Source organism: Eublepharis macularius, chromosome 4 (genome assembly GCF_028583425.1).
Source record: "Eublepharis macularius isolate TG4126 chromosome 4, MPM_Emac_v1.0, whole genome shotgun sequence".
Lineage (NCBI taxonomy): Eukaryota > Metazoa > Chordata > Lepidosauria > Squamata > Eublepharidae > Eublepharis > Eublepharis macularius.
Window position 1 is genome coordinate 56,199,130 of NC_072793.1, and position 17,319 is coordinate 56,216,448.

The 17,319-nt window shown below is 42.3% G+C and overlaps 1 protein-coding gene across 2 annotated transcripts in view; it reads left to right on the plus strand.

Annotated features, from left to right (window-relative positions):
- Positions 1 to 749: 749 nt before the first annotated feature.
- Positions 750 to 17,319, plus strand: part of WWC1 (WW and C2 domain containing 1) — a 107,882-nt gene continuing 91,312 nt past the window's right edge. For both annotated transcript variants that reach the window (XM_054977140.1, XM_054977141.1), the window contains exon 1: positions 750 to 1,354. In XM_054977140.1, coding sequence (XP_054833115.1) covers positions 1,236 to 1,354 — 119 coding nt within the window. In that variant the 5' untranslated portion in view covers positions 750 to 1,235. The remainder of the gene's footprint in view (positions 1,355 to 17,319) is intronic.

The window sequence follows — 17,319 nt, forward strand, 5'->3', positions numbered from 1 at the left end:
TGGTGAAGGTGAGAGTTACCTACGCATCCCTGAAGGCCTCGGAAGAAGGGCGGGATTTTTTCAAAAAGGGTTAGATAGATAGCAAGACGCATGGAAAGTGTTGGTGGGAGAAGTATGTTCTCCTTTGGGGTCTCTCTTTCCTAGGTAGAGCACTTATTTTGCATGCAGAAACAATACTGGGCGACGTGGACCAATGATCGGACTCGGTTAAACCAGGTTCATTTCCGTCCACCCACAGGCAGTAGGGGCACGTTTTCTGCTATGCAGTAGCATACAACCTCGCTCTGCTTTGGCTCTGCTCTGCTTGCCCAGTCCCTAAAATCTAGGGCAAAATGCCCCCGGGCTCGTCGAGCGGTCCTCTAGCTGTCCACTGATTGGATCCCAAAGAGCCGCTGAGGGCTCTCACCAAAAGCACATGGAGGGGGCGTGTCCTTTCGCGCCGCCCTCCTCAAACTTTTCCTGCCCGGTGCCGCACCTCCGTGAGCTGTGGAGGGGTTCTGGGGCAAAGCAGCCTTGTGTTCTCCTGGCCGCCTTGGCCACACCTGACCGGGGCAGCAGCCAGAGAGCAGGCGTCCGAAGGTTCATTATTCCTCCCCGGCTCCCAGCCCTGGGAAGGGGAGGTGCTTAGCCTCCATTCGGCCGTGTTTACAGGAATAGCAGCTGCCCTCGCTTTTTTACCCATTTGGCTGGAGCTGCTCTAATACCTGTATTACAGTAGAACCGGGCGCTGGGGGAGGAGGAGGTGGTGCCGGGAACGCAGGAGGCGGCGGTAGCAGCCGCAGGCTTAGCGTTACTCTCAGTGGAGCGGACTGAGCCGGAGCTTGGTTGGCGGGGACGCGCAAACGGAAAGCCAAGGCTGCGGTGGGCTCCCCCCCCCCCCGCCCGAAGCACCACCCCAGGCTCCGGGGACCTGCGGCTGAAGTGAAGGGCGATGGAGCTCTGAAGGAAGAGGCGGCGGCAGCAGCAGCAGTTGCATCCTGTGCCACCTGCGGGCCGGGTGGCCCCTTGCACCACCTGGACTCCTCCGGCTCTGCTAGTTGCGCTTTCCCGGCAGCCTCACGCCTGAGGATGTGAGTCTCCCGCTCCGCCCGGCTGCCCAGTTCCCGCCACGCCGACCGTAGCGGCCCCTCGCCCCAGCCCGCCGTGCCAGCTGCTGGGCAGGGCGGGGGGTTGCTGAGCTCTTTGCATGGGGCCGACGTTGCTCTCGGTCCGTCCCTCCGCTGCAGCCGGAGAAGATGCCCAGGCAGGAGTTGCCTTTGCCCGAGGGCTGGGAAGAAGCTCGCGACTACGACGGCAAAGTCTACTACATCGACCACGCCACCAAGACCACTAGCTGGGTGGACCCGCGGGACAGGTGAGGGAGGAGGAGGAGGAGGAGGGCTGGCGAGTGGCGGCCGCCGAGGGTCTGCGCGCCTCATAAGGGCGGCAGGTGCCTCCTGAAGTTGAGCCCCAAGCCCGGGCGCGCTGAGGGCGGGACCAGCCTAGTGTGCGTTCTCACGTTTCTTTCTGGTGCGGCCATGGCTCGCGGGGAGGAGCGGAGGGAGCTCGTGGAAAAGAATAAGAGCCCGAAAGGCTGCCAAGGAATTTGGGACTGGTGCCCAGTCGGTCTTAATTTGAGCCAGGGTCCAATCAGAGTCTGTTTCAGTGCCAGGGCTCAGTCCTGAAAAGTGTGCTTGGTCTACATGCACCTGGGATAAAGGGGTAGGACTTCCAGAGTTTCTTGGTCCCCTGTACTTGCCTTTCAAAACTAAATCCTAAGTCAAGGCCTGAAGGGTACTAACCTCCATGCTTGGAATATATAGAGTTTCTATTTCCCTTGGCATTCAGTATACCACATGTACAGTTAAGGGGGGAAATCCAAACTGCATATGGGCATGAGTGTGCTGGCTTGTGTGTGCTTTCCATGCACATTCCATCACATTTAAATGCTCTTACTTTGTGGGATGGCCAGACCAGCATTGGCACACCAGCAATTAGTGGTCAGGTTAGGAGTGCCATTGGCATCTTAAACCTGCTTATAAATGGGCCTTGTCTTACAGTAAGTGCTAGTAAACATGATGGGGCATGTATTGAAGGCATATGCATATATTCTGAGCATGGAAGTTGCTACTGGTTAATCTGGGAACTGGCATGATGTAGTAATTAGCAAGGCTAAGCAGAACTGTAGAGACCACAGTTCAAATCCCCTATCAGCCTTATAGCTTACTCAAGCTTACCTTGGGTAAGATTGACCGGAGTTCCATTGACTAACTCATAGGGTTATTGTGAGGAAGAAGAAGGGGACAGCCAAATCATGTATGATTCCCTGAGCTCATTGAACAACGGCAGGGTAAAAATATGACGGGTTGTTAATCCCATGACAGGCTGTAGCCTGACACTCTTAAGCACTGGATCTCTCACAACAGGCCTCAGCTTTTCAAAAAAAAAAAAGAGGTGCAGATGTTCCAGCTTGTCTGTAAACTCTGTTTTATAATCCCAGATGTGTAGGTGCTGGTTCTAGTTATTTAGTGTGCAGGAAAATGTACTCTGGTTATGCTTGGGGCCGTTTGCTTCTTCGTTGTTTCCAAAAGTTCTGAAGCTGAGCCCTAGCATGATGCCAGGCAGGTTAAATGGTTGCCTTTTCCCAGGGCCCCACTTTGCTGTACTGATGATGACAGTGGCTGCATGATAGTTATCAGCAGCTTTCTACCCTTGGTAGACTGTGATCCCTGAAATTTGAATGGGCTCCCAGATAGTTATGTAAAATGAAAGCTAATTGGAATGGTGCTAGTCAGGACTAGCTCCCTCCTCCAATTTTCATACTTGTCAGAACACAGAATTGCACCTGTTCGCCTAAAGGTGTGTCTCAGGAAAGAGGTGGAATCAAGCAGGTGCACTGAACCTGTTCGACTTCTCTGTTGCTTCATACTGAGGCATTTTTAAAAGAAATAGCTAAACTGAAATTCAAATATGAAACACGTCACTTCTATGACAATGACACCTTACTTACTGGAGGAAGTGATAGCTGCCTTATGGCCACTGTCATATCTGCAGTTCACTGGCCATTTTGTGATATTGCATAGTGATTTGGGTATGTTGCAATGCTTTAGGATTTATTTTATTTACTTATACCCCACATTATCCCCCAATGGGGACCCAAAGCAAATCACATCATTCTCTTCTCCTTCAATTTGTCTTCACGATAACCCTGTAAAAGGTAAGTTAGGCTGTGACAATATGACTGGCCCAAGGTCACCCAGCAAGCTTACGTGTCAGAGAGGGAATTCAAACCTGGCTCTCCCAGACACTCTAACAGCTACACCATGCATGACTCCAGCTTGGAGGGTTGAGAAGTTTTAAAGTATTCTGTTCCTCCTTGCCCCTCTTCTGACAAGGCTGTTGAAAATGCTTCTAGCAAGTTGATACCCCCGCCCCCAAGCATGGCTGCTTGTTCTACTGAAAACTTGCTACTTCCAGGTAAAAATAATCAGCTGCTTTGCTTCAGGCTTTATCGAACAGTATAAAACACCCAAATAAGCATGGTTCTGTGGACGCAGTTCAAAGCTGGGATCTTACATAAACTTGCATGCGAGCAAATTCTGTTAAGGTATAAAGATATTTAGCTAGAATTTTGGAACGTGAAGAACTCTGTAAATACAGTCATTGTTGTGGATGTGTAGAAGCTCTCTTTTTCCTTTCATAAATATTTCCTAAGTAGTAACCTGTAGCAGCTTTATATAATAGTTTTTAATATGCAGAAATTAATAGGAGATGCTTTTTCCTAGTGTGAAAGTGGTCACAGTGAATTTGTTTCCTTATTTACTCATCTTGTTGTAACTAAAAGGGAGAGAAACTGGAGTTAATGCAGTAACTAACATACACACATGCACATAGTTTGTTGTTTCCTGGTGACTTGTGCCAAAATTATGATGCATATTTGCCCTTGTGTGGTTCATGGGTAAAAATGGAGTGTCCATCCTGATATGTTCAGGCACTTCAATTGAAGTTATGTAGACAGTTGAGATTTTATGTTGCATTTTTAAAAAAATAGCATTTTAGAAGAATGAAGTTGACAAAAACACTAAAAAGGGAATGTGTAGAATTAATAAATTCTTAAATTTTCAGGAACAGCTTGACGTAGGTTACAAAGTGGGTTTTGTGAAATCTTATGTTTATTTTGTGCCTCAGGATTTCCACTGAGATGATCCCACTTTGTCAAGGCAGGTGGAGATTTTCACATCTATCAGTGCTAAAAATAGCCTTTTGCTATCTTTTTTTGTTGTTGGGTCAGTTTAAAAATATGACATTGGATTCCAGAAGATCAGTTCTACTTCAAGCAATATAGGATACATGCTGTCTTGCTTATAGCATTTATGTCAGAGATGACTATCTTCTTTTCTGTTCTCATTCATAACTAAGATGGTAGTAGTTGTTGTGGTGTGGGTTTTTTTTGTTTCTGAGGTGTTTTGTGAATAAAAATAAGAATATATTCTTAGGAAAAAAAATGCTGCTCTTTGCAAATACATAGGATTGCAAAACCCATATTTTTAAAGTTGGCAGTCCCAGATCATGAGAAGAATGTAGATAATCTCAGTGTTTGGGGGCTTTGAAAGTTGAAAACTAGAAATATAGTAGAAGCTTGCTGAAGTTTATTATTTTTAAAATTAAAAATATTGTGCGTGTGTGTATAAAGTGCCATCAAGTTGTGGCTAACTTATGGTGACACTTGCTGGAGTTTTCAAGGCAAGATACTAACAGAGGTGGTTTACTGTTGCCTGCCTCTGCATAGAAACCCAGTTCTTAGTGGTCTTCCATCCAAGTACTAACCAGCACCAACTCTACTTTGCTTCTGAAATCTGACGAGATTTTGCTAGCCTGGGTCATCCTGGTCAGGACATTGCAAATTACAAGGATCCATTCTTTATATGGTATGACTTTAGAGCTCTTATCAAATATTTTATTTTGTAATGCAGTCCTTAAATGAGCATTCTTTGTATGTATGGTTTCTCATAGTTTTGTGCTCCAACATGGTTCATATCTAATATGATTCTCTTATCGTATCCGGAAAGTAAGTTGCTAGACTTGGTGATGGTAGTGAGAAGGCTTGGAACGATAATGAATAATAAAGGGCTCGTACTAGAGTAAACTGTTGATGTAACTTGTACCAATACTTTAGGCCAGTTACTGTATCTCCCTCACAGAATGTTGTGCAAAGATGAGATGGGATGTTCCCATGCATGTTGCCTTGAGTTCCTTCAAGAAGGTAGGATATAAATATCATAATAACATGAAATAGTTGGAATTTTCTGTGAATCTCATAAGGGAAGTTTTCTGGTTTCTGCTTCTATTTTTTCTCATTGTGCCTGATGTATGTTGGGCTGCCTAGGAAATTTAACTGGTAAAATATTTAACATATGATTTGTATACTTTTTGAGTGTACTTGAGAGAATAAAATTTGGAATCCATATGTACTGAAGGAGCTGTGATTGAAAGGGAAATGCAGGACACTTTCATGAGCTAAAACATTAAGAGAGGGTTCTTTATGAACCTGCGCCTGTGTTCTGTTGAGCCAGATCAACATAGAGTGGAATACTGATGTACAGTATATCCCAGCAGCAGTTTTCCAGGGCCTCACGGTATTTTCCAAGCCCCTTTCTCTAGAGATGCTGGGAACTAAAGCATGTTTTCAGCCAGAAACGCACTAGGGTGGACTCTACCTAAGTTTGCCAGGTGCCCACTGGCAAAATCCTGGCAGTTTGTCCCTCTGCCCACTGGCAGTAGTTAGGAGGTGGCATCGACAGGCAACCTGGCAAGTGAGTGGCATGTGCTTTCCCAGCTGATGCAATGATGTCACTTCTGGAAGTGACATCATTGCACTGGCCATGGGAATACTCCTGCGTTTTGTGCAGGGCTGATATCAGCCCCAAACAGGCTGATTCTTAAAGAATCCCATGGCCAGCACAATGATGCCATTTCTGGAAGTGATGCCATGCACACGAATATTGGTGATTACCCCCCCCCCCTGCTGGTTACCAGGGAGACCTGGCAACCCTAACTCCTACCCCTTCCTACCATTCTACTGAGCAAAGTTTGAAACTTTCCTCCAGCTTAACTGGTTCTTCAGCTGGAGGACCACCACTTAAATTGGAAGACGATTCGTAGAACAATGGTTGGATACACTCCATAGACTTGCAAGTTATACAGATCTCCTAATCAGGAATAATGGAAAGGGAGTTGAGAGAACCTAAGAAGTCAGTTGGCTTGAACCAGAGTATTTTCTACACAGGATTGCTCTGCAATTCTTGGCTATGTACATAGTTGCCAATATTTTTTACTTTTTAAAGGCAGAAGCTTAACTGCTGTGTTGCTGAGATAGCAAGGTGATACATAAGAGTGGCTTGGAAAATAACTGCTATTTTGATGTACAGTATGGGCAGAAGTTTTGTTCTTAGATTCTGAAACATTCTTGTATATTCTAATATTCTGTAAATAATGGAAATGTTGAAATCTAGTTAAGATGTCTAAAGTAAACATATTTAAATGTGAAGTGTTTCTAAACCAGTTTATTAGTATCTTGCACGAAGTGAATGCAGTATTTTTATACGTTTTCTCTAAAACTTTAGAACTGGCAACTCAGACAGGAATGGGTGGGTGATGTGGTTAACATCCTTCAGATACTTGATTTCTCTGAGTCTAGGTAATTTGATAAAACTTAATTGGATCCATGCATTAACTTCTGAAATATTAATCCTCTTAATTGTCACTTAAACAGTGTGTTTTGCCGCTTGCATTTTTGATATATTTATCTGGCTTCTCTCTGAGTTTGTTTTATTATTACGTTTACATGGTTAATTCTCCAGATATTTTTCTGATGTTGTAATTAATATTGTTAAAGTTACACCTCTTATGATGCAAAGGTTTAAATTAACGTTTAGCAATAACATTATGAAACGTATTTTTATCCCACCCTTCACCCAAGGAGTTTGAGTGGTATACATGGGTCTCCCATATCTTCACAATTATCCTTTGTTGTAGTTTGGGTTGAGGAAGAGACAGTAATTGTTGCCTAAAATAATCCAGTGAGCTTCATGGCAGAGTTACAGAGTTTTAAATCCAGGCCTTCCTGGTCCTAGGCTGACATCTTGACTGGTGTCGTGTACTGTACTATACTAATACTAAAGATTAATTTTTTAATTTAAGCAGTGTGAGTTTAGCTATAGTAGTTGTGTGATTTGTTCTATACCAGTGATATGATTTTGTTCTGCCTGGAAGTAGAGCTGATTGATTTACTGTGTTGGTGAAGCCTATTGAGAGTGAGGGAGCTCAGTGTTGGAGCTGTGTTACAGGAATTCTGACTATCTGTTACTAGAATATCAACTTAATTAATAATCACAATCAAATTTATAAACAGTTATAGGCATGTTTTAGATATATAACAACAAACACATCTATGCTCCATATCTACATTATAAGCTTTCTGCTGAAACATCAGATATATCTGAGAGAGGGCTAAGTCACTTCAACCTAGTAAAATCCAATATTAGAGTTCTAAGGAAAATAGTAACATTGTGGATAGGAGGCTTTTTTTCCTGTTTACTCTAGAATATCATTTCCTCTCTGAGTTTTCTTCAGTTAGAACAAGGGAGAAGTGATGGGAAGCAAAAAAAATGCATGTAATTTTGCACATGGTTTCCAAGGGTCTTGAGGATAAACACTGTTATATTAAAGGGAAGCTTTGATTTCCAAGATTCCATTAACATTTTATTCTTTATGGCTGCAAATTATGCAACTTAAGAACTTTAATATGTGAGGGCATCTATTGCCATAGAGTTAGTTACCAGTGCCTAAAAAGGGTTCTTGCCTTGTTTAGTTCCTGTTTGGCAGCTGTTCAGATTAACACTATAAGCTGCTGAATGGTTACAAAGTGTTAAAATTAGTACTTTGAAGATCAATTTACTCAGGCACAATTCCAGATTAAGTAGATGATGATTTACTGAATTGCATGAGTGTAACAAAAGGCCCCCACCAAATTCCTGCATTCCACCTCCATTTGAATATTTAGTTTACCATTACATTTGCTTTGTAAATTTTGGCATGCTTGGGGAGCAATCCTAAGGAGGTCTGCTCAGAATTAAGTTTCATTCTGTTCAGTATGGCTTACTCTCAGAAAAGTGTTTTTAGGATTGTAGCATTAATTAGCTGAATATAAGTCTATGCTAGGCAGTAGGCACGGGTTAGAAATCCACCAGATTGATGTAAACTCAGTTTTACTTGTTCATCTCAATATTTCAGTTTTTGAAATGTCTGCATGAGTTTGAGACTTCCTTCTGTTGTATCTTCAAATATATTTTCCGCATTCTCTGAAAAGTTAAGACATTAAAAACCGCTTTATTCAGTGTGATTCTTTCTGCTTTCAGTTGCGTTCTTAGTTAAACTGAATTGCAGAATTAATTTCAACAGTGTTCTATTGAATGTGCTCAATTCATCACGATGTAAAGCATGTACACTACTAGTACTTCCCAGTAACTTAATCCATCCTCCAGAGAAGGATGTTTAAGTAGCCATTTTAAGTAAGTGTATAACGGGGGAAAGATTCACATGAGTGTAACTGGGTGTTTTTGCTTTGCTACCAGTCCAGAAAAGGCAACAGCAGGCATCAGATTGGGAAAGTCTGCAGCTGCATAAGCTGTAGTTTTGCCAGAAAGAATAATGAGAGCAGTCAAGAAAAGGAACAAAAGCAGAGGAAAGATGCCCCACATCTCTGAGATTTTTTCTTTACGCTCTGGGTTTTCAATTGCAAATCAGCACTGTTGTTTGTGCTCTCCCTGCACTTCTTTGCTCAAACTTTTTTTTTATCTAAGTAAAATGAGAGTTTTCCCATTCTGTTGCATTCCACTGAAGTATAATTAACTTTCAGTTACAAACTGTATAGTTTAATTGAAATTCCAAGCCGTAGTGGAATTTTATAACTTTAAAAAATTACCTTTGCGGTTTTTGGGATGTAAGTGAAAAACAGCATGGGATAAACCAGTGTATTTTATACTTAGAGTATATTTACTTCAAGACATTATTAGATTGTATGCATGAGAGCATAGGTGCTTTAACCACTTAATTCATTGTTCTTACTGTAGTAATCAGTACTAAAATTTAGAAATATGATTTCATTCTATATGTCATGATGATTATCAAAGGAACTCTTTGTAGAAAAAAGTATTTGTCTTAGGTGTTCCTACTCAGAAATAGAGTTGATAGGTGAGCCAGTGATGGTGTCTCAAGTGATGTCATTGTGCCAGGGTCGAGAGTGCACAAAGCACCCGTGAACCAGGACATAGGTGAGTGCCAGGGCCCATATCTGTGGGTGTTTTTTGTTTTTTTGTTTTTGCAGAGGACATCTAGCAACCCTACTCAGTAATCCTAGTAAAGAAGTGTTGCAAACCCTTTGCTTTCTCTAGCTGGTGTTGTCTTTCCCTACTTTGAAATAAAATTTTCCTCCCAAAGTGTATGAAGCTATTTCCTGGGCTGGAAAACCTTCAGAAGTGTGTTGGTGTCTGTAACTCTAACTTTCTTTATTGTCTCACCCTTAAAGAATGTATAGTTTGTGGTGTTACCCAGCCAAGGTTACGTAGAGGGGAAAACTGGGGTTTACATTTCCCTTAGAAATGAAACTGGCACACTAGGCTTATTGAAGTTTAAAAGATAACGTAAGATTTATTTACAGGTAGGATGGATAGGTGGAAATGTAGGCAGGTACTTTAAAGCTTCAGTAAGTAGGTGGTTTTTACACAGATTACTTCACTTTTGTGAGGCACAAAACACTTGGACTGGTTGATTTTATTCTGTTGGCTGACTTAGGTGAGAGAGGTTGAAGTACAGTTTCTCCTTTTTCACCCCTTCACATATTAGGTGTTCCAATTTATGCACTCACAGGACTTCCTCCTTTTTACTGCAGGCCTCGAGGTACTCCATGGAGTTAATACCCTCCAGATACTGGGCAGAAATTCTATTTATATCCAAGCTATAACCCTGTCCCTTTGGTTGAATGGGAGTCCTTTCTACCCACTTCCTGGGCCAACTACAAGTTCCCAGATATCTTTTGTCTTTAGAGCTGGCTGGTCCACTTTAGTACTTGAACTAAAAGTGCTTCATAACCTCTGTGTTTCCACAGTGAGGATACACCTTTCCCTTTCTTCCTCAGGCAGAAGGCTTTCAGTCTGACCCTCTCTGGTCAGATGCCACCCTCTAACTCTCTAACTCTTCAGTCCATTCCAACTGTTAACCCCTCGTTCTGTTAGCACCAACTGTCAGCTCATCATTCTAATACGAACTGTCATTCTTTCTCTGGCTATCCACAGAAGGGAAAAGGGACCTGTCAATCATCCACCCTTCCTGCTGCTGTTTCAAACGTTTACCTGCCTCTTGCTGGATGCAGCATTTGGCAATCCTGACCTTTTCATGCCAGTTCTGTCACATGATGCTATTATTATATGCTTAATGCACAAATATGATCTGTATCATGTACATGCAGTTTTGCTAAGCATTTCAGGAACATATAGGAACAGATATATGTGCTCTATATACAAAAGTTTGCTGAAAATTCAGCATTTGTACTTTTGAACCCTTTGTTTCATATTACATAGTGAGTCTCTTCCTTTTAAAAAATAGGTAGAGGTATTCTTAAATTTGTAATCAAGGAAGCAAAAGAACTTCCACAATAGCAAAGGTTGATAGAACATCTTTTAGTTGGCAGGATTCTGTTATACTAGCAGGAATATAAGATAACTGCATAACTGAGGGGCAGGAGTATAGGACTGCTGGATTCCTGTTAATATCAGCTGCCTCTTTAGGAGGGAGAAGATATCTGGCTAGGTTATCTTGATGCAGTCATATGTAGTGTGGGGCACAGTGGGAATTGGGACAATGTCCTTTAATTATCTGCAGTACATCAGGCGACAACATTGACTTACTATGAGTTACATTTGTTGTACCTTAAATTTTTTCCCTATGACTATACACATTAAGAGCAATCCTCATACCCTGTATTTCAGACTATATTAAATTGCAACAGGAGCAAATAAAATAATTTTCATACTCTTGAGATGAGAATAGTGGGGTGCGTTTGCTGTAACATTTTTATTTCCTGTCATTTTGAATAGATTCCTTAGTCTCCAAGTTCTCAACTCTCCTTGTAGGCTTAGACTATCAAATGTGAGCTCTATACATACATATCAGTAAGGCTTATGAGAAATATGAAATGGAGGTCCAAAGTAATTATTTCCCTCTGTTTGGTGACATGTTCTGTAATTCACTTTGTAGTTTCACATTTTGTACCTGCCTGCTAGAATCCCACTTGTTTTCTGGCCCTTCGTAAAACATGCTTTCTGCATAAAATTAGAGGCAAGCATTTGGTCCTTGTGGCTATATTAAGCATTACAAACCTTCAGAACCTTCAGTTTTGCTGATAGATTGCTGGATCCAACCCTGTATTTCTAATATTTAGAGCCTTTGTTAACATGCTAATTAGAAGCATGTAATTTTAGGGGAAGAAAAGAACAGAACTGCCTACCATTTGACATTTCAGGAAGATAGTAAATTTCAGGGAAGGTTATTGTAATAACATGACAAAGCGTGTGTGCTGTGATAATGATTTTCCAATTTGCAAATTACTGAAATGCTTGAACATCTCTGCTTGAATCGTTTCTGCCAGCAGTATTCCTTGTTGAGTTCATTGTAGAGGCTTAATTTCTTAATGACCATGGGATGGACCAGATGAGCTACTAGGGCTTTGTTTTTCAGCCTGTAGTCTTTTTTGAGTCTCTTCTTAAAAAGGGGGAACAAATTCATTAATGTATAAAAACAGTTTCTCACAAAAGGCTGTGAAACTTCACCATCTTTCCCTTCCAGCTTGCCTGGCACTTAGATTTCTCTCTTTTAGGCACCGGGCCCAAATGTTTCAGTTTACCTAGGATTTTAATTAATGGGCTGGTCTTTTAATATCAACTTAGTAGTGGGCTTTTAATCTGAAAACTGCTTTAAGCTGTTCAGTTATATGAGTTTTTATGATCTGGTTGATTTTTTATACTAGCTTTTAATATCTTTTAATGGTTTGTTTTATTTTGTAAGCCACCTTGGGCAGGCTCAGACGCAGCATAAAATTGTTTAAAATAAATAAATTGTATTTTTTCTTCCCAATTTGCTGTTTTTAAACTGTTTTTATCTCTGTTTTGGGTGGAGGGTAGGTATGTGTGAATTGTATCTGCTGTCAGGGAGAAATATGTAGAGGAAGCTGCCCATGTACCTTGTGTTGAAGCTGCCCATGTGTTGTGATGAATCTTCTTACCTTCTTAAGGTAAGAAGAATTATGAAGTGATCTTAGAAGCTGTAAAAGGATAAAAACATTGTAGGTGCTGTGCAACCTGTTCTTACTAAAATGGATCTGTAACAGATTGCATTTTTAAAAGCCTGGAAGTTCTGTACAAACAATTGAAGGACAGTTAAGGGTTTATCCCTCGCAGACACAATGCTTTGAGTGACAGGCTACTCCAAGGAATCTGATTACGCTGCATGAGCTGGAAAGAGGAGGGTCTGTTTTCAGCACTAGTTGAGAGGAATCGTGTGTGTGTAGGGTTTGGAGACAGAGTCCTAACTGAGAGAAGTTTAATACCGACAGGAGAACTGGTGAAAAGTTGGCAAGGAAGTTTGGGAAGTAGGTGCAGACTCCCAAAGAAAGGGGGTAGATCTTCTAAGGAGAGGAGACTCTCCCTACCCAGTCAAATAGGGAGGTAGCTCTGGAGAGTGAAGAGATCCCTAGTTGGGTGTGGATGGAAACTGCCTTTGGAGACCTTAAGATTCAGACAAAAACTAAAGAAAAGCCCTGGTATTTGAAGAGAAGGGATTTGGGGTACTAGAAAATGGGTACCAGCATTCTTAAACCCAAAAGAGAAAGAGAATCATAAAAAGGAGTATACTAGAGTGTTTGGGGGGAAACTCAGGAACAAAGGCCTTTAAAAATAAGAATTTAAGTATCTGTGAAGAGCATAAGAACTAAAGTCTACCTCAGACATGTTGACTTGTCTCAGAAACCCCTGATTTCACCTGATTTTTCCCCTATAAAATAAATAAAATAGTGTTACTTTTGAATTTAAAAAACGCCTCTGGTACTATTTCTGCTGTTTAAGGACAAAGAAAAAGGAAAGAGGAGGAGGGACCGTCATAACATCCCATATAATTCTGTAGCTTTTGAACCATCTTTGAGGGTAGACCCCATATAGTACCATTTTAGTAATTTAGGTGGAGAGACAGCAAAGCTTGGATCACAGTATCCAGCTAGAAATCCTAGAAGAGGAGGAGCGGTAGCTGAATTATCTGAACATGGTTGTGGGGTAATAATGCCATACTTTGTAAACTGCTCTGAGTGGGCATTAAGTTGTCCTGAAGGGCGGTATATAAATCGAATGTTGTTGTTGTTATTGTTATTGTTATTGTTATTATTATAAAACATACATCTGGCAAATGCAAGCACCCTTTAATCAAGCAGCAAGGCAGGGACTGTAATGAATGAACATCCATTTCATGAGGATCTTTGCTGCCCCAAACTCCATTTTATGCCCTGCTCAAGTAACTGAAGACTCAAGAACTGGTTGATTAGTAGAAGCATAGTAGCCTGGATCACAGTTATAGTCCCCTGCAGTGGAATGGTTGGCTGACCTGCACAGACCAGAAAATCCTTGTAAGTTTAGAAGTAGCTAAAAACTGTACATCAGTTTGGTTTTCTGAGTTATTTCCTTCCTAAGTGCCCTTAATTTGTCTCTCTCTCTCTGTGTTTAGAATAAACCTAATCCTGAGAGACATATAGTATGCTAAGCTTCCCCCATGGAACTGCTGCAGCTTTCATGTTACTTTTATGTACAGAAAAGGTTGAGGAAGAAGAGGCAATTTTCCCAATCTTCCCCCCTGGGGTAGGGAAGGGACTGTCTCACATATTTTTGACTTCTAAGAACTGAGGCAGTGAATCAGGGCAATGAAGAGTTGACCACCAGATAAAGGCTACTCTTCCCAAGAGCAAAGGACCGAAAAGGTACTGGATATCCATGCATAAGCCTTTCTCAGAAGGGCTCCTGAGCAGATCCTGAAGTACTTTATAAAGACTATCATCACATCCAGACAGAAGGATTTTATTATTGTCTATCAAAAGCCACTGAGAAGTCCAGAGAAATCAACAAAGTCCTCCTGCCCATCTGTAGGCATAAATTGTCAAGTAGGGACATGAAAATAGCCTTCATCCGATATCTGGGTCTGAACTTGCATTGGACAAATATTCATTCTCCCAAGATATTCTGGAATGTCTCCTCCACTACTGCACCCCAAATGACCTATTTTTAACAAGACAAGTAAGTGTCTATTTTAAGGCACATTGTCTGTATGCTCATACAAGATGGGCAAAGTTAACCAGGCATAATACGGAGAAGAAAATTCAAATACCTGGTATATTTTCAAGACTAACGGGATCAATATGCAGCTTTTTATGATGTCTTTATGGAAACTGCTATAACAGTTATGTCCAAGCCAGAGGTAAATGATTTTTACCTACAAAAGGCTTTGGAAGATGGCTTGAAAGGGCAAATCCTTTTCCTTGGATAACTAAAGGGTTTTCTGCAACGATTTCCCCCCCATCAGTTCTGGCTCAATACTGCTGTAATTTATCCTCTTGAGTTCCACATGCATTTTTTACCTTTAGTTTTCAATTTGAGCTTTTGGGGGGGCCCTCTCCCTTTTTCCAGTTCTTTTGAGAACTTTTACCCCAATCTTTTTTCTGGAAGCTGATTTTGAGTTATTTTTTCTCCTGTACATAATGTTTCTTTCAGTTTTGTTTGTCCTACCCACTTCCAAACCACTTTTTGATTATTTATATGTTCAGGGCCGGCGCGCCCATAGAGGCCAGGTAGGCGGTGGCCTCAGGCGCGGGGTGCCGGAGGGAGCGCCGGAGGAGGCGTGGGGGGCAGGAGTGCGCCCCCCAAAGCAGAAGCCTCCTATCCCTCCTGCCCCGCGTCGCCACCAACACAAGCCCCCTGGTTGGGTGCAGCCGCCGCGGGCAGGAATCTGCGACAGCGCAGGCAACCGAGCGGGAGAGCTCAGAGGCCGCCCACCGCAGCGATTGGGCCAGTGGTGGCAGCGGCAGCGTGTGTACACACGCTCCCATGAAGACGTCGTCACGCAGGCTGGTGTGTGCGCGTGCGCGCCGGGGGGGCGCCCGGCCAGCCAGCCGCGAGCACCACAAACCCTTGCGCCGCCCCTGTATATGTTTACCATCCTCAAACGTTCCCCCCTTCCTTCCCCCCTTCATGGTTTTATTTGGATCTTTTTTAATCGTCAATTTCATACTACTAGATTGACTTCCCATTGTAATTATAGGTTCTACAAGTTCTCTGAATTTCTAGCTTTCGTTTTTAAAAAATGCCTCTAGCCCCTTCTTTTGTAGAAATATAAATAAAATGGCAAATCTCTGTAAGGGTAAGGGCTTGGAACTTACTTTTTTAAAATATGAAAGCTGAGAATTCAAAGAACCTGCTGCACCTTTTATTATAAGGTTAGGTTAATCTATCGCTATGAAATGATTACCAAAAAAAAGCCCTGGTGACCCAGGGGTTGGAGAGTGACCACTTCTGGCACCAGAAAAAGCAGTCCAGTTTGAAAAACACAGCTGCTACTGCTTTGGGCTTCATCCAAACAGAAGTTGGTTTGCCCTGCTGGTGTCTGCCTCCACCTCCTGGTTCTGGATCAGCATGAGTAGAATTCTCCAGTTTGAATGGGGGAACTTTGGATGGGCCTCCTGGCTGGTGGAGGGAAAGGCCCAGGGAACGGGCCTGGGAGGCAAAAAAAAAACCTCCTGGGCCAGCATGCAGCAGGCATGCTCCTGCTAGCTGCAACAACATCACTTCTGGAAGTGACGTCATTGTGCCTGCCTGGAGCATCCATGTGCAAGGAGATCGCCCAAGGTAAGTGGCAGTTTCCGCCCACACACACACACACACACACACTTGGTGGGAGGGTAAGGGACTTGGCACCCCTAAGCTGCTCACATTTTAGGCTTCACCATGCAAACATTTCCCCATGTGTTCATTTTCGATCTTTTTCCCCCCAAGTGGTGGTGATATGACATCACCAATAATGCCACCAATGATAACAGCCCCCTCACTTGAAAATCCTGTTTATTTAAGGCATGTGCAGAACAAAATAAGATGTGCGGAAGAACCATACCCAAATTGATTCCAGTATTGGGAGATCGAATGCCAAGAAAATCAGAAATAAATTGCATTTGTAAAATGAAATTGCAGCAAATCTTAGGTGCTCCATATGTTTAAAAAGTTCCTGAAAATAGAAAAACAGCATCGTGAGCAAAGGAAGAAGGCAGACTTTTCCTCTCTTCTGCTAGTTTTCTTTTTGCAAGTAGAGTTGTCATTTACCTTGAGGAAAAAATGCCATACTGTTTACTAGAGGCTTAATGAAATGTGTTCTACCAGGTGATAGTATTTTCCTCCATGTGATGAAGAGCTGCTGCTGCTTATCATTATACATTAAGCCTCTATTAAAGGGGACAAGACATTTTTATTTTAGGCCGGTTGGCAACCCTGTTTGCATGGCATTTTTAATGTGAACATTCAGTGCTGGAATCGGCTGCCTGTAGTTTCAAGTGGTCGAGTCGGTTCTATCATTTATTTTATTCATTTGTAACATGTCTTGCTGAGAGTAAAGGTGGATTAAAAAGCACACACAATCCAATCAGCCAGCAAGGACCTCCAGTAAACATGCAGTAGGATTTAGGGTTGTCAGCCTCCAGGTGGTGGTTAGAGATTTCCTGGAATTACAACTGATCTCCAGGTGACAGAGATCAGTTCCCCTGGAGAAAATGGCTGCTTTGGAGCATTATACCATTCTTAGGCCCCTCCCCTTACCAAACCCCACCCTCTCCAGGCTCCACCCCCCAAACCCTAGTAGGGTTACAAACAACAATAACAGAAACAACAGTTACAAAAACAACACTACTGTCTAAGGCATGCTGTGCCATAATGTAAAAAGTGAGTAACAAAAGTAGAATACAGTGCAGTAGAAGGAAGGTGATAATACACTTCGATCTATTCCCCTATTAAAGCAACTTGCTAGTTGTTCTGCACTTCTATAAAGAATCCACACCTGAACATTTCTGTTATGCATATTATATTAAATGCTAGAGGTGTGAAGGCCTCAGGCAGACTATTCCACAAGGTGGGATAGAGAATGCCTCTGAATGGACACTCGCTGATCTTACCGATTTGCAGGGTAGTACCTTCAGAAGGCTCAGCTCAG